The 21,450-nt window shown below is 40.8% G+C and overlaps 1 protein-coding gene across 1 annotated transcript in view; it reads right to left on the bottom strand.

Annotated features, from left to right (window-relative positions):
* The window catches only part of LOC132821740 (intestinal-type alkaline phosphatase 1-like), a 47,727-nt gene extending 39,865 nt beyond the window's left edge, over positions 1–7,862 (bottom strand). The window contains exon 1 of the mRNA XM_060834450.1: positions 7,766–7,862. Coding sequence (XP_060690433.1) covers positions 7,766–7,862 — 97 coding nt within the window. The remainder of the gene's footprint in view (positions 1–7,765) is intronic.
* Between the last annotated feature and the right edge of the window lie 13,588 nt (positions 7,863–21,450).

The raw sequence follows: 21,450 nt of genomic DNA, 5'->3' as shown, positions 1-21,450 counted from the left end.
CATATCCGTCACAATTCACCTGCACCTCCACACACATCATTTACTACATCTGATGCACCCAATGTGGCCTCCTTTACATTGGGGAGACAGGCCGCCTACTTGCAGAACATTTCAGAGAACACCTCTGGGACACCCACACCAACCAAACCAACCGCCCCGTGATGGAACACTTTAACTCCCCCTCCCACTCTGCCAAGGACATGCAGGTCCTTGGCCTCCTCCATCATCAGACCATGGCAACACGACGCCTGGAGGAAGAGTGCCTCATCTTCCGCCTAGAAACTCTCCAACCACAAGGGATGAATGCAGATTTCTCCAGCTTCCTTATTTCCCCTCCCCCCACCTTATCTCAGTCCGATCCCTTGGACTCAGCACCGCCTTCTTGACTGCAATCTTCTTCCTGACCTCTCCGCCCCCCACCCCCTCTCCGGCCTATCACCCTCACCTTAACCTCCTTCCACCTAACGCTTTCCCAACACCCCTCCCCCAAGTCCCTCCTCCCTACCTTTTATCTTAGCCTGCTTGGCACGCCTTCCTCATTCCTGAAGAAGGGCTTATGCCTGGAATGATCATTACCATCACTGAAACCCACATTCAAAAGTCTATGTGTTCCCATTGATCAGAAATTGAATTGGTTCAGCCACATAAACACTTCAGCTGCAAAAGCAGCTCAGAGACTAGGAGAATTTCAGTGAGGAACTCATCCTCTGAGTTCCCAAAGCCTGTCCACCATCTAAAGGCACAAGTCAGGAGTATGGGGAAATACTCCCTATTGCCTGGATGAGAGCCACTCAAAAAGCTTGACACCATTCAAGACAAACCAGCCTGCTAGATTGGCATCAAGTAACATTCACCTTCTATATTGCTGACAAATAATGGCAGCACTGTATACCATCTACACCACACAATGTAGTAACTCATTAAGGCTCCTCTGATGATATTCTGACCTCTACCACCAAAGAGGACAATGGCAATGGATGCATGGGAACCCCTCCAAGCCACATTCTATCCTAACTTAGAACTTGATCGCTGGATCAAAATCCTGGATCTTCCCTCCTAACAATATTGTAAGTAGCCCTTTACGTCAAGGACTGCTGCTAACCTAGAAAAATGCTGTACTGAGAACAACCTAGCCCTCAATGCCGGCAAAACCAAGGAACTCATTATTGACTTTCGGTGGGATGTTACTCATCCCCCCTACACATTAACAACACAGAGGTGGAACGAGTGGTAAGTGTTAAGCTCCTGGGGATGATCATCCACAACAAGCTTTCTTGGATTCTTCATGTGGATGCACTGGTTACAAAGGCCCAACAACGTCTCTTCTTCCTCAGACAGCTGAGGAAATCTGGCCTGACAGCGAATACCCTTGCCAACTTTTATAGGTGCACCATCAAGAGCATTCTGTCTGGATGTATCACTACCTGGTATGGCACCTGTACCATTCAAGATCAGAGGTGGTTACATTGAGTGGTGAACTCGGCCAGACAATCACAAAGGCCAACATCCCACCTATAGAATCTATCTACTGGGACCGCTGTCAAGGAAAGGCCTCCAGCATTCTCAAAGATCCATCCCATCCTGGCAATGTTTTTCTACAATCTTTACCATCAGGGAGAAGGTACAGAAGCCTGAACACACGCACCAGCTGGTTTCGAAACAGTTTCTACCCTGCTGTTAGAATACACACAATGGGCTCACAAACTCTTAACATTCACATGTACCTGTGTTTTTGTTTTTGCAGCTGTTTACCTATTATTTACTTATCAATGCTATGTGATCTGCCTGTATTGCTCGCACGACAAAGCTTTTCACTGTGCCTCGGTACATGTGACAATTAATTCAATCAATTCAATTCAACTTCAGCAAGTTGTAATGAGCAATAAATATGAGCAGATCTAGGAAAGCTAACTTCCCATGAATGAATAAAAAAAGCATCGTGAATGACAAATGTCATTAAACATTTAATGGTGCTTCGTGCTACATCATGTGCTCCACAGATCTTTGCAAAGTAGTTCAAGATGGCTCCCTAAAAGTGAAGCCTTGGAAGGTAAAATTGGAGTATGAGACAGATGATATTCAGGCTAAGAGGACAAATGAATGGACAGCCCAAAGCAAAGGGGAGAATGGAGATCCAAATTTCCTGGATAATTGGGTAAAATTCACTAATCTCAGCTAAGGCAAATCTAACATAAGGAATGGTAATGCTTTAAGTGCCAGAAGAGATTTGCAGCATTTTGCAGGCCCCTTAGCCATTTGCTGTTGAACAGATCCTAAAAGATCACCAAGATATTCTTACAGTCTTGAATATGGTCCTGGTAAATATAATCTCAAAGTATTTGAGAGTGTGGGACTAGTTCGTAATCTGCTAAACCGAGTTCCAGCTGTTTCAATACATACTGAAACACCCAAAATAGAGAAATCAGTGCCCCTAACAAGACAGAACAGCCTAAAAAATGGAAAAAAAAGAAAAGGAGACAGATAAATCATCTGAGGAGCTGCCAGCTGATAATGAAGTGAATACCAAACAGACAGTTATCACAGAACACCAGAAGAAAAATTGTAAACGCATGTAATAAGAAGAAAAAGATACAAATGAAGGTGTTTGAAGTCAGATACCTAGGACATGTACAGCAGCAAAAGGACTTTAACTGGATCCTGTTGTTGTGAGAGCTATCGCAGTGACCAACCGTTATGAAAGCACTTTGTTGGATTTGTGAACGATGGAGCAAAGTTCATGCTTAATCTGTATCAGAGTGTGAATATCTTTGCAGGTTCACAGGTAAGAATGTGTTGCAGTATTAAGGCACAAAACGAGAAACAGTTTTCACTAGAATTAAAAGATAGGAAGGACTTCTCAACATGCCAGGGAAGTCATTAATCCAGCTGGGACACTGAATCTGAAAGTCAGGCATCTCACTTTGATCAAGCACTCACCACATGTATATCATTCCCAAGGAAAGGAACATCTCCATAGGAATGAGCATATACCAGTCAAACTGAGAACAACTCACACATTTGTCTTTAAAAAAATGTGAATGTTTTTGAGATGATGAACATAATACATGAACAGAGACTGATTGAGTTGGGATAGAAATATCACAGTTTTGTTCATGAGTGCTAATTTTTCTTTGATGACATGTATTGGGCAACTTGTAACTGCAAATGAGATAGATGCAAATTATTTTTAATGGAAATGGATGTTTGGAGAAATGCATTTATACATGGTAAATAGCTGGCTTTCTTTAATCTTGCAACCTGTACCCCTGTTGTAACTGCTTTCATTTTAGTTTGTGGCAACCACTAAACACATTACTTCAAATGTTGACATATATAACTTCTTTAGAATGAGCTTTTATTATTTTTAATATTACAGTTATGGTCAGCATGGGGTAAAGTTTGAAAAGTGGAAGCAGTTGAGTATTCTAGTCATTTGATTAAGCTCCAAGTGGTTTAGAGGGAAATGCCTCAACATTTTTAAAAAAATCAATTTGTTTATGAATTGCAGGTATATCTAGTTGTGGCCAATTCTTCATTTTTACAGCAGCTTTTGTACTCAAGTGAATAAAATGAAAATAATTTTGCATTGACATTGAAGTTTTATATATGCACTTGGTATATGCCAATTGCTTTAATGTTGCCTCCCCATCATCCCAACCAAGAGTAAAATCGTCAAAAGCCTTCAGAGCCACATCACCATAAGGGGCAGAGAGCTTTGGAAATTGTGGTGTACTGGTGTAAGGCAGCACCAGAAGTTCATAAATGAAGAGTTGCAAAGTCAGCCACTCTGTCATTATCCCATTGGGTTGTAATATTACAATAGCCAGATGCCAACAGATCAGATATGAAGAAAAAAAAATCAATGTTTATCAACATTATTAAGTGAAAAGCAATGAAACATTTTTTTTCAGATTTGAGTATAGTAAACAATGTCAAAATACATTACTTTTTTACCTGGGATAACAGCACTGGATCGACACACGATACTAAATAATAGTAAAGCATTCACTGGAAAGGTGGAAATCTTCATCTTGCTGTATTCCTATGCAATTTCCTTCTTGAATAGAGCCTTCTTATACAGGTGCAGATTTTCTTGCACATGTGCAGTTGTGTACTTATATCACTTACCCTTTGTACTACGGTAAAAGTCCAGATGCATTTACATTCGTGTTATGGCAACAGATAGAGAGAGACTACTTTATCACAGTTTCCTCATTTATATCACATATATTTTCTGCCTCTGTCATTCTTTTTACTGCTGAAATTGAAGTTCTACATGTTTCGGTAGATTCTTCACAAATCGACAGCAAGATAATCGATAAGGAGAGAACATCAAATTTTGTTGAAAACTTAAGAGCAGCATTTCGTCATGCATGGCTAGAAATGACTACAATTAGGAAAATTTTCATTGGTTCTTCATCTCTTTCACATTGATACATTAGAATGCGAGCTCACTAAGATTGGTAAGAATTTAATTAAGTAATCACTAGATGTAACTACATATTTTGTTTTATGAAGAATCAGTGGAGTCACTAGAGGAGTCAAAATCAGGTGAAACTATTGATGAAAGGCAGGGTCAATTCCACACAGTAGACCACATTTGAGAGTTGTAGGCTTTGGGTAGACAACTTTATCCAATTGCAAGGCTTTTGTACTTGATTACCTCTGTCTTGATGTTGATGTTAAAATGTGAAGGCATGTCTCAATCAAATGTTCTACCACTTTCCCTGTTACCCAACTTCAGCGCTCATAGAGACAGACGAGTGAAAATTCCATGTTGCAACAGAACTTCACATTTCCCTTTTGTATGTCACACTAATGCTGCTCTATGAATCCTGAATCGTGCCTCACCTTAAGTTTCCATTGCTCTTGTAAGGAAATTCAGTCAATCCTTTGTTATTTCTGTATAGGGCTGGAATTCTTTTACCTCTTTGTGAATGTTTTGAAGGCAAGCGGTGGTGATAAATCAGGTCAAATGCTACTTCACACTAGATTCAGGATTATTATAGCAGTGGATGGTAGGTCAAGTAAAAAGACACAAGAGGCAATTAACAAATAGTCAACATGATTAAAGTAGCTATTGGCTGATATTTTAAAAATTCAATACAATTTTCTAGAAAGCGTCTCCAGATTTTGGAGGAGCAGTGTCACTGAAGATTGAGCCTCTTGAGACAGACCAACACAGAGCTCTGTACCTTGATGGTAGAAGGTTTGAGCCTCAGTGGATTTGGTGGTCATCCAGACCGTGTAGCTAATATATCAAAATGGCAGGACATTGGTGAGGCAGGAGTACAATCACAGAATTTTGCAGTAAAGAGGTAGCATTCAGGTGCCTGCTGGTAATTAGGTGCATTGTAAGGAGAGGGAGAAGAGAGAGGTTGAGGTGGGGTCATTAGGGAATGTGTCTGAGTGAGTGGACCTTCAGGCTGGCAGTATTCACTTGTTTATTTCAAAGGGTGGAGAAAGAAGGATAACATAAGATGACAGAAGTGCATCACCAGATATCTGAACAGCAACAACCCCAGAGCCACCTGCATGATAGCTTGGGGTGAGAATGTCACAGAGGGAACCATGGGCAGGTACTAACACAGATACAAGATGCACTTAGTGAGACAGAAGATGAGCTACATCCAGGTATTGGAGTAAATGTCATCGAAGACTGCCCCTATTCTGAGACACTGCTACAAATCTTTGTCCCAGTGTCGCGGACAGGTTGAACTCCACTGGGGAGTAGTCACCCAAGGCAAGTTTTGGTGAAGATTGTCATGACCCTTAGCTTCCACCTTCAGCTCGTTCATGGCATGTGGATATGGATGTCTAGGCCAGCATTTATAGTGGCAACTGATGTCCCTTTTAGGAGGATAGATAATGTGTTATCACACTGATCCAGATAGTTTCATAGAGACACATGGATTTCAGGGCCAGTTCTGGGACCACCACACCAAAATTAAAGAGTGATAGGCAGCAAGCATGTAACCATCAAGGCTCTCACAAAGCATCCTGTATCAAGATTAAAGAACAGTACAGCACCTGATGCTTTTCTAAACTAAAAAGCGTTTGCCTCTATGCTGTCTGCATCCCTCTGTTCCCTGCTTCTATTGTGTTTTCTCAATTATATTTTGTGTGGTCCACCCCAGTGCTGCAGTGGAGGCCATCTTATGACTGCATTGGTATCCAACTTCGAGTTGTCTGAAGCCTGGTGGGCTATGGTGCAGTTCCTCCTTGAACTTCAGAGCAACATGAGGGACTGAAAAATGAGCTAAAAAGCCCCTCTCCGGATGTCTCCAGATGCAGAAAGCATCCTTTGTCCAGCATCTTGTACCTCCTGTAAAAGGTCTGGATGTAGGGGAGATTTCACATGTCCCATCTCCACCTCTTGACTTGCCTTTGTCACCCTGAACTTATGGACAAAAAAAATGGCATGTTGTTCTGCCCACGCTTGAAATGCCTTGCCTTTATATGTCTACACTGCTGTTTCATCATCTGCCTTGAGATCATCTTGAAATTTACCGCAGTTTCCATTAATAGAGGATGTCTGTGCCCCTTAGCTACACAGTCTGGGTGAACACCAAACCCACTGAGGCTCAAATCTTCTACCATCAAGGTACAGAGCTCTGTGTTGGTTTGTCTCAAGGGGCTCAGTCTTCAGTGACACTGCTCCTCCAAAATCTGGAGACGCTTTCTAGAAAATTGTATTGAATTTTTAAAATATCAGCCAATAGCTACTTTAATCATGTTGACTACCTGTTAATTGCCTCTTGTATCTTTTTACTTGACCTACCATCCACTGCTATTATAAGCCTGGTCTGGGCTTTTTCATTTGCATTCGGGTCCTCTTTATTCACAGGAAAAAGAATGAAGGATATCCGTTTCTCCACAAGAACAGGCACCAAACCTCATCATGGTGCCCCTTAGCTGCTGATTTTGCCACATCCTCACACTTAACAATTTTCTGACACCCTAAGAGAACTGTGGCATGATTTTCGCCTTGGCAGAATAGAGAAGGTCAGGTCCCAGTTGCGGTTCTGCAGTCAGGTTCTCTGGATGACCCTATGACTGCTGACCTTCTCTGTAATCTCCATCTGAGCTTGCTTGGTTACGCAGGGAGGTGGCCAGCTTCTGTTCTTAAGGAATGAACATCCCTGCTTTCCGAAGTAGTCTGAGGAGAACATGCAGAAAGTCATTGCTGAAATGTGGGGTCATCTGAGATCTTTCTTCGCCTTCTTGATGAAAATAACAACTTCATTGAGATGTAGGTCATCTCACCTGGTAAGGCAGCATCACAGACTGGAACCAAAGGCAGGTGGATGGCTGGCTGGAAGAAAGCAGGGCATAAGACGATGGTTGCCTTGGCTGCAGAAAAATACATGCTCTGAGTTCCTGTTGCTGGAATCTCTTTAAAGATGGCTCCAGCGCATCTGTTAGGGTCAGCTGATGCTGTAGCTATCCCCAGCCCCCACTAGTTCATGATATGAGAGAGCAGTATAGTCAGGGAAAGTCAGCACCGCCAGATTGCAACCCAGTTCCTGCTGTTCAGCTATTCACTAAAATCCCAGCTCCATTATAAGCTTTACAATCAAATTAATTTGTGCTTGACTGGAGTTCAGCTATTGATTTTTATCTCAGTCGTCATAGTTTGTTCTTTATCCTCTGAGTCACACAGCTTATTTAAGTGTTTATCCTTCTGCTATCTTGCAGTTGGGAGAACACTAGTGTTATAACAATTCCATTGAAATGATTATCAGAGCAAAAATATCGAACTAACTTTTGGGAAACAGTACATTATCAGATATTGTGCACATAAGGACATCCTGGTTTGCAGACGACCTGGTTTGCTTGAGGATATAGTCCTCCACATTCATCGTACAAGAAAGAAGTGCATTTATCTAACAATCTTCACAACTCCTCTTACAAACTGCTTCATAGCATCTAATTACTTTTGATGTGCAGTCATTTGTTCTGTAGACAGCTACACAATCAATTTAATTGCACAGCAGGTTCCACAAACAGCACTGAAATAATGAGCAGTTAATTTGTTCACATGTTGCAGGTTGAGAGGTCAATATTGGTGAAGACAGAGAAAACTTCAATCAAAACAAAAAAATGCAGATGCTAGGAATCTGAATCAAAAACACAACAGTTTGCATTTCAAGGTGAAAGTGAGGACTGATGCTGGAGATCAGAGTCAAGATTAGAGTGGTGCTGGAAAAGCACAGCAGGTCAGGCAGCATCCGAGGAGCAGGAAAATCAACGTTTCGGGCAAAAGCCCTTCATCAGGAATGAGACTGGGAGCCTCAGGGGTGGAGAGATAAATGGGAGGGGGTGGGGCTGGGGGAAGGTACCTGAGAGTGCAATAGGTGGATGGAGGTGGGGCAAAGGTGATAGGTCGGAGAAGAGGGTGGAGCGGATAGGTGGGAAGGAAGATTGACAGTTGGCACAGGTCATGAGGACAGTGCTGAGCTGGAAGGTTGGAACTGCGGTAAAGTAGGGGGAGGGAAAATGAGGAAACTGATGAAGTCCACATTGATGCCATATGGTTGAAGGGTTCCGAGGTGGAAGGTAAGGCACTCTTCCTCCAGGCGGTGGTGGTGAGGGAGTGGCGATGGAGGAGTCCCAGGACCTGCTTGTCTTCTGAAGAGTGGGAGAGGAAGTTGAAACGTTCAGCTATGAGGCGGTGAGGTTGATTAGTGCAGGTGTCCTGGAGATGTTCTCTGAAGCGCTCTGTGAGTAGGAGGTCCCGTCTCCCCAGTGTAAAGGTGACGGCATAGGGAGCAACGGATACAATAAATGACATGTGGAAGTGCAAGTGAAACTTTGATGGATGTGGAAAGCTTTTCAAATCCAGTGACCCTTAACCATCGTGAACTTGAAATATTTGCACTGTTTTTCTTTCTATAGGTGCTGCCAGACCTGCTGAGTTTCTCCAATGCTATGTTTTGGTGTTACAGAAAACTACTTTTACCTGGGAAAACAGATGGGGCCTTATATTTGAATGACATCCAACCAGACTGGTCTGAACATCTTTAGAATTTCAATATCAAGGAAATTCAGGACCCAACCCAGAACTCATCTTGATGATCCTTCAAACAAAAAACATTTTTTTGTTTGGCATGTGGCTGGTGTTCCATGGAACCAGTCTGAATGCTTGGCCAGAGACAAAAGTATTATTGCTGAACCAAGACAGACACCACATGTGTGAGGCATTTGGTGAATCCTAAAAGCATGACATGTTGTTAATACTTGTTATGTTATTTTGGCTAAGTTATATTTCAAGGTATTATTTTTTGTAGGCATTTAGTCCAAATGTGAAGAAAGAAAATGCATTAAATGTTGATCAGGGCTATAAATGTACAACTGAAATGCCATTAATATTTGTCTAAGCAAGCAAACCATTAGCTGTATTTTTAAAACCTTATTGATAACCAGATGTGTTTATAAAATTTATAGCTTTGTGTATGTGTAGATCAATATGGATTCCCAGAAATAAAAGATCACTATCATCAACACTAACAATTGACATTTTAACAATGGTTAATCATTCTTTAGTGGTTTGAATGCTTTTTATTCCAAAAGTTAAACACTGTGATATTGTGATTGGATTTTGATTTATGTATTTAAAAATGCTCAATATACACATAAATTTTATATATTTCAACTAAGTTGCTCCCAAATCACTACAATCATGCAGAAAATGGTACTAGGAAAACCTTACAATCAAAACGCTTTCTTTACCCACCACACCACCCCTTTGGTTTTTCTTTCAACTCTATTCTTTTTTGTTTGAATATTTCACTCTTTTACTTTGTTCCAATTCTCTTTCCTCCCTTACTTGATTGACTCCTTTTCGATTACTCCTAAAACAGTACAGCAAGAGTGGGCGGGGTGGGGTTTGGGGGGGGGGGTGGGGGCGGCTGCGGTGGTGGAATTAACTCTCATTGCACTGCACTTTTGTGAGGAAATAATAAGACTGGCAAAACCAATTTAGGACCATCATTTCTCCATGGATCTCTGTCAAAAGACAGACCACTACCAAATTAGTAGTTTTCCTAATGCCTGAGTGAACTGCCTTTTAGACACCTTGAATACTTCAGTTCTCTCCATTCTGCAACTTCTAGGATTTACAGATCCAGCTGGAGGTTGTCCAGAAAAGGGAAAGAGGAGCTTTTCATTATTCCACATCTGTGAAGGGAGGAGAAACATGATTTCTCCTGACTTCAGAAAAATATGTCATCCTGGCCTCACCTCCCTGCCACTGCATTGCTTCATGTTGTCTTCTCTGCTCAGAAAATACCTTGAAACTGGACAAAATTCCCAAGGCATGCTAACTGTCTATTCTTTTACATGCAACTCATGGGTTAAGTTAGATAAGGCTGAAAGCCAATTTTCAGATGTTATTATTGTGACCATTGTGTTTTGCTTCCTGTGATGCATTGGCAGTTGTTTCTGTGTAGACTTGAATTAATATTGGCTAAAAATTTCCCCAAAGCAGCTTTGAAATATCACATGTGAGACAAATGATGTTTCTACAAGACATCCAGAGTGATTATCATGGGAGAAGATCAGAGAGAATTTTCTAGACATGTGTCTACAGACTTTGTGGACAACTTATGTGTAAATGATCATTTCTGTTGAGTGAATTAATAAAGTAAATCTTTGTACAGGTAACCCAATCATCTTCAAATGTTGACAGGCATTTCCATTAGTGTGCTCTCAGCATCAACCCTCTATGATTAACCATAATCATGAGAGAGACTGCCGACATATATTCCCTGCAATTCTGGAAACACCTGCCATTGCTCCCTCCTACCACTTTCTGATGTCATTCACTGATCCAGTCCTTCTCCAACCTTGCCTATTCTTTCCTGGTGTTTCACCTTCAATTGTCACCAACACCATTTTCTCAACCAGCTTTTCAAGTGGTAGTATTTCCACAAATACTGCTTTTCACCTCAACTAAAAGGTCACAAGTTGTTGGGATTCAGACTGTCACATGGACAAATTCATTGATTCTTTGCTCTCTCCAGCTGATTCGAAGGCTCTGACCAAACATGTTTATCTGCCGTTGACTTATGAGCAATGCAGACAAGACAGCTATTAGTGCCTAACTCCAGTTGGTCTGCTACAGGGCTGGGATTCCATTTTCAATGGCTGCAATGCTTGTGTTACATGTGCTTTAGAAATCGTTTTAGGTGGAGTGTTCACAGGTTCTGACTTAACAACAAAGAAGAAACAGTCTAAATAAATATCCAAATCATTATGGTGTGTGGCATGAAGGTGATGTTGGTCCCACAATATTGTTTCTCTTGTCCATCATTTGTGGCAGCAGTTGGAAAGTAATGGAGGTACTAACGAAGTAACTGCAGTGATTGGTGTAGTGCATCCTGTAAATATTGCAACTACTCCTGTCAGTGATGAGCACTGATTCCAATATTGATATTGATTAAGTGAAAAGCTCTTTTTAAGGTGGATTGAATTGGAACAGTCATCATGAATTTCTACAGGGAAAATCATGTTAACTGACTAGCCGGAGTTTTTTTTGAAGTGGTAATAGAAATGCCCAGTGAGGGGAATGCTGTTGATGTAACATACATGGATTTCCAGAAAGTGTATGACTCAGTAATACACAACAAACTTGTGTGGAAAGTTATAAGTCATGATAAAAGAGACAGTAGCAACATGGATCCAAAATTACAACAACAGTAGACCAGTTGTTCCTTTGAACCTGCTCTGCTACTCAATACAATGTGGAAACAGCCCTTCAGCCCAACAAGTCCTCACTGACCCTTCAAAGGGTAACCCACCCCCCTACCCAATACTTACCTCTGACTAATGCACCTAACATTATGGGCAATTTAGCATGACCAATTCACCTGACCTGCATTTCTTTGGATTGTGAGAGGAAACCCACGCAGACACGGGGAGAATGTGCAAACTCCACACAGACAGTTGCCCGAGGCTGGAATCGAACCTGGGTTCCTGGCACTCTGAGCCACCATGGCACCCCTATATATCATGGTTAATCTGATTTTATCATCAACTGTACTTTCCTGTGTAGATCATTGAAGGTGGAAGAACAGATGGGGGGAGCAGTTACTAAAGCATACAATGCCCTCGGTTTTATTAATAGGGACAAGGAAGTGATGTCAAACTTGTAATGGACACTTATTAAACTCAGCTGGAGTGTAGTGTCCAGTTTGGAGTCTTCTCCTTGGAGTGAAGATGGTAAGAGGAGATTTGAAAAAAGTTTTCAAACTCACAAGGGGGTTGTATAGAGTAGCTAGGGAGAAGCTGTTCCTGATCATAAAAGGCATGACAGCAATAGAGTATAGCTTTAAGCTGATGTGAGAAAAAAGCTTTTTCACACAGAATGTGGTTCGGATGTAGAATGCATTGGCTGTAAATGTGGTGAACGCAGGTTAAAATGGAGCATTCAAGATGGCATTGGATGATTATATGGATAGAAATAATGTGTAAAGGTATGGGGAAAAGCAGGGGATTGGCACCAGGAAATGATGCTTGTTTGAAGATGGTCCTGGTACTGGAATGATAGATCAAATGTCCTCCTTTTGTACTGTAAAATTTAATGATTCTGTGAATGTGGTTACACTTCTGTAATTTCGGTGTGTAGTATGCCATTATTGTCAATTTGAGGAGTGCAGACCAGTGTTATGGATTCTGCCATTCTTTGCCGACCGTTGCCTTATTGTGGTGGACACATTTTTTTGTGACCACAATGATGTTGTCTGCAGAAGACACATTGTTGATGACACGGAGGAGCATCAAGCTAAAATTACCTTTTTTTTTCTTTCTCTTGCTTTAGATGACTAGTATATGAAATCCAAATATGCAAATCCTAATCAGTTGTTATGGGCTTAGAATCATATGGAATGAAAACAGACCCTTAGGTCCAACGCATCCATGCCAACCAGATTTCCAAAATTAAACTAGTCCCATTTGCCTACTTTTAGTCCTGTCCAAATGTCTTTTAAACATTGTAACTGTTACCTGCATTCACCACTTCCTCTGGCAATTAATTCCCCATACTAATCACCTGCTATGTAAAATAGTAGCCCATCAGGTCCCTTTTCAATCTTTTTCTCTTACTTTAAAAGTATGCCTTCTACTTTTGAACAGCCCTATGCTAGGGATAGCCAGTTACCTTATCTATGCCCTCATGATTTTATAAACCTCGATAAGGTCACCCATCAACCTCCTACGCTCCAGGGAAGAAAGTACCAGCCTATTCAGATTCTCCATATAACTCAAACTCTCCAGATCCAGTAGCATCCTTCTCAATCCTTTCTGCACCATTTCCAATTTAATAATTTCTTTCCTATAAATTCTCTGAGGAGTTATGAATGGAGCTGAACACTGGAGGTATGGTGGCTCAGTGGTTAGCACTGCAGCCTCACAGGCCCAGAGACCTGGGTTTCCAGCTTTAGGTGACTATCTGTGTGGAGTTTGCACATTCTCCCTGTATCTGTGTGGGTTTGCTCTGGTTTCCTCCCTCAATCCAAAGATGTGCAGGTAAGGTGAATTGGCTATGCTGAATTGCCTATAGTGTTCAGTGATGTGTAGGTTAGGTGCATTAGTCAGGGGCAAATATAGGCTAGGGGAATAGGTCTGGGTGGGTTACTCTTTGGAGGGTCAGTGTGGACTTATTGGGCTGAAAGGCCTGTTTCCACACAGCGGGATTCTAATTCCAAAATTGTCTGAGAATGGGACTGTTCTTTGATGATTCTAGAGTTCAGTTCTATTCATAAGTCTTCTGTATGGGGCTGTCTTGATTTAGCTTTTAAATCCTTCTGTCACAGTCATATATGAACAGTGGATATGCTGATGTTAAGCCCACAGCTGGGTTTACACTGAGATACAGCTGAAAATGGAAAGTATCTTGATGAAATCTGCTGAGGTGCTATTTAAGTTAGAGGTTAGTACTTTTCATTGTCCTTTTATTTAATTAAAGCTAAAAACAAAATCAATTTGAGGGGTGCAGGCAAGCAGTAACAATCTGGAGTTGAACAGGGTGATGAGACAAGGAAGAGAAAGGCTGGCTCTGCGTAGCTGTTAAACCATGTCCAGCTTCTTTCAAAGGTCTCATTTTCTTGCGAAACAGAGCTGCATCAAAAACACTTTGTTCAGCAGAATGTGTAAAGGGCAACACAAGGAAATTTATGCTTCTCATTTTAGAGCATTACTCACTTTTCTATCCATTTGTGCTGGATGTTCCTCAGATGTTTCTTATTACTTCAGTTAGAACACTCTGTGCATACTACTCAGGTCACCATCCTGTTTTTTTTCCCCTATTATACATCTAAACAGTGTAATTGCTGATGCAGAATTATTTAATAGCCACCATGAAAGAAGGTTAATAAATGTAGATGTGGAATAGAGATAGTTACATTATTTGCACTTATTTGTTGGCAGATAAATAAATAATTGATTAACCTAATGCATTTGTTGTAGCATAATTAATTTGTTGAAGCAGCTGGTGATACTCTGACCTAAGTAATAAAACACAAATGATCGAGCTACTGTGGTGTCAAGGGTTCAAGTCCCACCTATTCCAGAGGTATGTAATAACATTTCTGAACAGGAAATGATTAGGAAACTAGGTTAAGTAAAAAAAAAGACTGATAGGGTTTTTGTGGTGCAATGGGAGTGTCCCTTTTGCTGAGCCAGGATTCAAGCCCTACCTGCTCCAGAGGTGTTTCATAATACATCTTAACAGATTGATTGAAAATATCCTGAACCACAACAGATGAGGCTATTTGGAATTGCAGTTCAACGCACAACCAGTGCACTGCTGCACATGTTTTCTGTGTTGAGGGGGGTTAACGGTGGAGGCTGTTGGGAATAGTCTAAGGGCAACTGTAGCCCATATACTACTGCTGATGACTCTTAAGAGAAGTCATCTTTGAATATGTGGTTCACACATATGCATCACTCTCACTATTTTGGCTTGCAGTTAAAATGATTTGTCTGAGGCTTTCTGGGCTGTCCTGTCCTCCCACAACCCACAATAGAATTGTCTGATAACTTTAGATAGAACTAACTTAAATCAATAAGGTTTTATTGAACAAGTGGCATTTTTGCTGTTCTTCATTGCATTTGAACTGTAGAAACAGGTGAAGCAGTGGCATGGTGCTCCTGGACTAAGTATTATCTGCTCTGATTGCCCTTACATTTCATATTCATACAAATTTATTTGGAGTTACAAACATTGACATCAACCCTTCCTTTTTTTAACAAACTAATATCCTTGCTGGAAATCTGGAACATAAATGAATTGGATGCGAGCATAAGACATATTGTTAATAAGTTTGCAGATGACACCAAAATTGAGGTGTAGTGGATAACGAAGAGGGTTACCTCAGATTACAACAGGATCTTGATCAGATGGGCCAATGGCCTGAGGAGTGGCAGATGGAGTTTAATTTTGATAAATGCGACATGCTGCATTTTGGAAAAGCAAATCTTAGCAGGATTTATGCACTTAATGATAAGGTCCTCAGGAGTGTTGCTGAACAAAGAGACCTTGGAGTGCAGGTTCATAGCTCCTTGAAAGTGGAGTCACAGGTAGATAGGATAGTGAAGAAGGCATTTGGTATGCTTTTCTTTATTGGTCAGAGTATTGAGTACAGGAGTTGGGAGGTCATGTTGCGGCTGTACAGGATATTGGTTAAGACCAGTTCTGGTCTCCTTCTTATCGGAAAGATGTTGTGAAACTTGAAAGGGTTCAGAAAAGATTTACAAGGATTTTGCCAGGGTTGGAGGATTTGAGCTATAGGGAGAGGTTGAATAGGCTAGGGATGTTTTCCCTGGAGTGTCGGAAGCTGAGGAATGACCTTATAGAGGTTTACAAAATTATGAGGGGCATGGATAGGATAAATAGGCAAAGCCTTTTCCCTGGCGTGCGGGAGTCCAGAACCAGAGGGCATATGTTTAGGGTGAGAGGGGAAAGATATAAAAGAGACCTAAGAGGCAACTTTTTCTCTCAAAATTGCAACATTTAAAAGGCATATGGATGGGAATATGAATAAGAAGGGTTTGGAGAGATATGGGCCAGGTGCTGGCAGGTGTGACTAGATTGAGTTGAGATATCTGGTCAGCATAGACGTGTTGGACCGAAGGGTCTGTTTCTGTGCTATACATCTCTATGACTCTACGCTGGAAAAACTCAGCAGGTCTGGCAGCAACTATAAGAGAGAATCGGAGTTAACATTTCAAACCCAATATGATTCTGCTTAGCAGCTCCAAATTTTGTAAAAAAAAGACTGCATATATGTGAGCCAAATTTTGATTTGTTTCTAAAATGGACACACATTTTAAATATGAGGACTGAACTGCTAACCTTCCGATGGTAGAGATTTTTTAAAACATTTCTAAATAATCTGAACTAGAACCTGAGTATTCTGAATTTGCGATAACCTGTCAAGAAATTAATATTCCTTCTTAAGATTGCATGTTTTAAAATGTATTTCTTTGTGATTTGTGAATAAATTTCAAGGTACTCAGCATTGTCCAACTTCTATTAAAATATGAATCAAAATCACAGAAACCCCACATTGAAATTCAAGTCAAAACTGGTGTGGGGCCTCATAAGATGCCTCATCTAGTTCATTGACATTGTACATATTACAGATTCAGTTTTAGTCAGATTGCTTCTGTTGTGAGTCTGAACAGGAAAGAAAACCCATCACCAAAGAGTTATTAATCATTCTTGAATTGGGTTACATAGCCTATACTCATTTAATTTTTAAAAAATCTCAAATCTCAGGCTTATTAAATTACATAGCCGCGAAAGAATACTCCATTAGTAATTCTGCTCTCACTCTGTTGGGTCATTTTTCAAGGCCACCAATGCTGGTACAGACAGTGGAAATTCTAGTCGTGGAAAAGAAGCTGAGGTACATTGGCCCAGCTCCAAAAACTGAACTTTTCAATTATACACTTCCTAAAAGATAAGTATCACTTTCTGCTAATTTTCCTCCATACACTAATATTGCATTTAATCTGCCTCCTATGTCCATTTGGACAGGTCATTCTGGCTTTGTGAGATATTTTCTAATCATACTATTCAGAGATAGGGTTAGGGTTAGTGTTGTTGCACACCTCTAGAGTTGGTCTGACCCTTATTACAACATAGCAATTACATCTCCCAATTCTATAGTTTGTGACCATCTTATATAATTATTGCCTGCATATTCAGATGTTAAATATTATCTGTGTTGTTGAATGCATTAGGAATTATATATACTTATAAGCTTAATTCATCTTTTGTGTTTTAAGTATGCTAAGAAGCAGGTAATGGAATGTAATTACCCCTCCCTGGTGTGGTGTAACATTGAGAAAGATGGGAAACTACAGAGATGAAAAAGTCTGATTCTAAATGCTGACAAACATTTTCCTGATTTCCTCCTTAAGGCATAATTGGCAAATGGTGCATTTCACCATAAAGCTGTGACTACCTTCTTTCCATGATTATGCATCTCATTAAAATTTCATCTGATCTTATTTAAGTATCTCTTTAAATTCATCTCTCTATTGAGAAACTAGACAGCACAAATACCTGACATGGAATTAGAGGGGGATACCTGGCTGCTGCTACTCACTGTAACCCTGTCATGGCCAGCATGCAACTGTTTCTGCAGAACGACATGCTCCACGGCCACTAAAATCTTTGGCTGTACATCCAAGACAGTGACACTGGCATTAACAGCTCATCATGCCCATTCTGGCACCGATTCAGCCATCACTTCAGCACTTGACTTTGGGCTCAGGGACACAAACGCCTTGTGTGCCAGTCACTTTGTGTGCAGGGACACACGAGCATCTAATGCAACAATAGAGAATACGTCTTAGTATTCACTCACCTTACTTCTTACTTGGAGCTTGCCAGCACCTGGATACTTCTCTTTGCTTTCTTTGCACACTCCCTGACCTACAGGTACATTGTTGTTGAGCAGAGAGAGGGGTGTTTGTGGGGGGGGGGGGGGGGGGAGGCAGCTTATGAATTCTTCTCATGGTTTTATTCCATTTTTACTTTTCTCTCAGTATCTTGGTGCCAAGATGTCTGGAGGCTATTTATTTGCATATATTTTAATGAGGTTTTACAACTCTTAAAGTGAAAAAAACATCAAATCCTGGAACAAGAAAAGGCAAGAAAAAAAACTGTTGTTGCCTAGTAACAGGGGTCTAGGGACACAAAGAGAGACAGAATGATCCAGAAAGTTGTCAGTCTGTGTGTGTCAAAAAGTGGAGATTCTAGTGTTGAATTCTCCTGTAAGAAAGCAGGCAAGACTGTTAGAAACTGTGTTTAAGGGACTCATGTTGCTCTGAAGTTAAAGTAATAGCGAAGTTAGTTTGCAGGTCTAGTTTAGATGCCTCAGGAAGAGGTCCTGACTTTAAGAAAATAAGGTCTGGTGAATGCAGAGAAAAGAAACCAATTGCAGCTATTGACACTCTGAGCTCAAAAGTTGGTGCGGAGATGGTGACAAATCTTTGTTGGGGTTTTGGTTTGCCAGGATACTGTTGAGATGAAAGGAATAAAGTTAGTTTGAATCAATTTCTGGTGTTTGTCGTGAAAACATTCCAACCTTTTTGTCTAGTGTAATATAGTTCATATTTTCCTTATCTTGTAAATATTTTATTCTTTTCCCTAAAAACAAACACTTGCTGATTCTTGTGTATCTATTCAATAACTAAAACTCGAAAGAAACAACAAAATGTGGGTGTGGCAAAAAAGGTAAAATGAAGCAACAAAAGCCAGAAACTGAAGTGAACTTTGTGGTCAAGTAAAACAGGTTTTTTCAGAAATGATTCAAGACATTGTGGACATCATAGGAGCAGCAGAAGGCTGGAAAACAGACCTTCAATCAATCACCTCGCAACTGACAGGTGCATAAATATTGGTAGATACAGTAATAGTCCAGGGTTCAGGAGAACCAACCAACCATTCCCAGAAAAATTCCACATAATTGAGGCACCGCATCAAGCTCAGGAATGGGAAAATTGGCAGAAATGATTGACTGTTGCTTCAGGATTAGGTAAGAAAGGGCAGAAGGATCTGGTCAATGCATTACTTTACGCTGTTGAAACCTTTATTAATGATGTATCAGCAAGACAGGGCATTGATGGAGAATGCAACATCCAATGAACAGGTAACACGGGCATGCAACACGTATTTCATTGAAATTTAATTATTGAATAAACTAGGTTTAGCAGAAGCAAACAAATGCCAGGAAAAGCATGGATTCATTCATTAATGAGTTGCACAGGCTGCCAGAGAACTGAACTTAATAAAGATTGGAGGCAGAGTTGATTTGCGAACGAATTGTTATTGGGGTAGGAAACAAGACCCTGTCAGACCTATCATAAGACAGGGAAGATGTAAGATTAGGAAAAGCAGAACTTTGGAAACAGAAACAGGTGCCTGTTCAAAGGTGAAAACTGAAACGCCATGGAATAAAGTCAAATGAGCTGAATTACTCTGTGGGCCAACCTCTATGACTTACGTCTTTTGCATTAAATCCACAGCTGTGCCTGGAAATGTATTTATTGAAATTCAAAGGGGAAAAAAATCATTGACTATTACTCAAGATGGTTTGATGTCAACTGTCTGCATTGTTCACACCAGACACAATAATTGAACCACTCAAGAGAATCCACCCAGCACATGGAATTCCAAACATTGCAGCATCAAACAATGATCCACAGTTTGTAAGTGAGCAATTAAACAGATTGACGCACGAATGGGGTTTCATTCATGTTAGTAGTCCACCTCATTATCCTCAAATAAGTGGAGAAGCTGAGAAGGGGACGTACAACAATTCAAGCATTACTAAACTAAAATCAAAATCAAAATGTTGTGCTACAATTGATCCTCCCCACCAGAGTTGACTGTGAATACCTTCCATCACATTTGCATATAGTTATACTTAAAACTCTGAAGAATTACTATGACACAATGAAACAACACAAAGAGGAGCAAAGGGACAACTAGGCTCAAAACTTTAAGAAAAGGTATTGAGCACGGTGTTGCAGTCTGGACAGAAAGCGGGAGTAAGGGAATGGTCAGTGGGAGAGGGAATGATCACTGAAAACACATCAACAAGATTGAATACAATTGAAACAGATGAGGAGAAATCATAATGCATTTATATGATTAAACAAGAATCCATCAGAATTTTTTTATACCCTTGTGTAAAGGAGGCATTATGGGCTGGGTGACCATTTATTGCCCATCCCCAGTTGTCTTTAACATGGTAATATATTTCCAAATCAGGTGGTTTGGAGATGATCTTGCAGGGGTTGGTGTTCTCGTGTGTCTGCTGCCCTTGATGGACATGGTCATGGGCTTTTCCTTCTTTTTAGTAAAGTGCCAAGGTAGGCATCTTTAAAAGCTTAAGGCTGTTTGGCTTCCACCAGTGAGAAAGTCTACCAAATTAAGAGCCAATCAGACACTTAAGTGGTGACTGGCAGCCTTCTCAGCCACTCAAATCCTGTGGTTGAAAAGACTCGCACCACTTGACCGCTGCTGGCCAATTGGACGCTGGCAGCAACAACTGAAAGAAAGCCCAGGCTGCTGGCAATACATGGCACAGATGTCCAGGCCCAACAAACAGGTGATTAATTTATGGAGTATTGCAGGTCTGAAAGTCATGGGCAGAGGAAGGGTGACTCACACTCAGACCGAGTGGCTGAAAGGGTAATGGTGTAATAAATGGATAAATCTTTCTTTCTCATCTTTGAAATTAGCTTTCTTCGATAGTTCTTGTGGAATGTAATATAATGTATGTTTTTCTTTTCAGTAATAAACTTATATGTTATTGCGTTAAAAATACATTGGCAGCTTCTTGTGAATATGCTAAGCATCTGAATTCCCACTGTTTTGATTGTAGTGAGGTCAGCCAGGTGGACTTCTAGAATATGCGTTCTCTGATTGGGGCTGTTAATCTGATCCAATCAGGGAGCCCTGGTTGTCAGAAAAGAACAGGAATGTTAGAGCCCGGTTGTCTCTGGAGAAGGAGAACGCGGTGTCCACCAACACTCTGGAGTTGTTCAGGGAGAGGTGGGCGCCCCAGGGAGTGAAGTGCATTACTTCCCCTTCCAACCCTATTTTGATTTAATCATTGCCCTCCCCTTCACTGTTTGATCACACAGCATTGCCCTTCGATGTGATGTCACTGGCCACCAGGGTGTTTTCCTATCTTCCTGGTGGTGGAAATTGAATAAAGATTCGTGCACTTTGTGTCTCTCACTGTGTCTCACACCTGCACACACACACACACACACCATGGGTGCTGGGGAAAAATAAGCACTACCGCAGTTAAGTGGTAGTGTGGGGGTTAATTAAGAAGAAAGAAAGAAAAACAACAGGAGTGGCGGGAGGCAATGGCAATAAAAAAAGAACAAAAGGATAAAATGAGAAAAAAACGAACAGGAGTG

This window comes from Hemiscyllium ocellatum, chromosome 13 (assembly GCF_020745735.1).
Source record: "Hemiscyllium ocellatum isolate sHemOce1 chromosome 13, sHemOce1.pat.X.cur, whole genome shotgun sequence".
NCBI lineage: Eukaryota > Metazoa > Chordata > Chondrichthyes > Orectolobiformes > Hemiscylliidae > Hemiscyllium > Hemiscyllium ocellatum.
The sequence above is the reverse complement of the archived record's forward strand: the minus strand, read 5'-3'. Positions and strand labels throughout refer to the sequence as shown.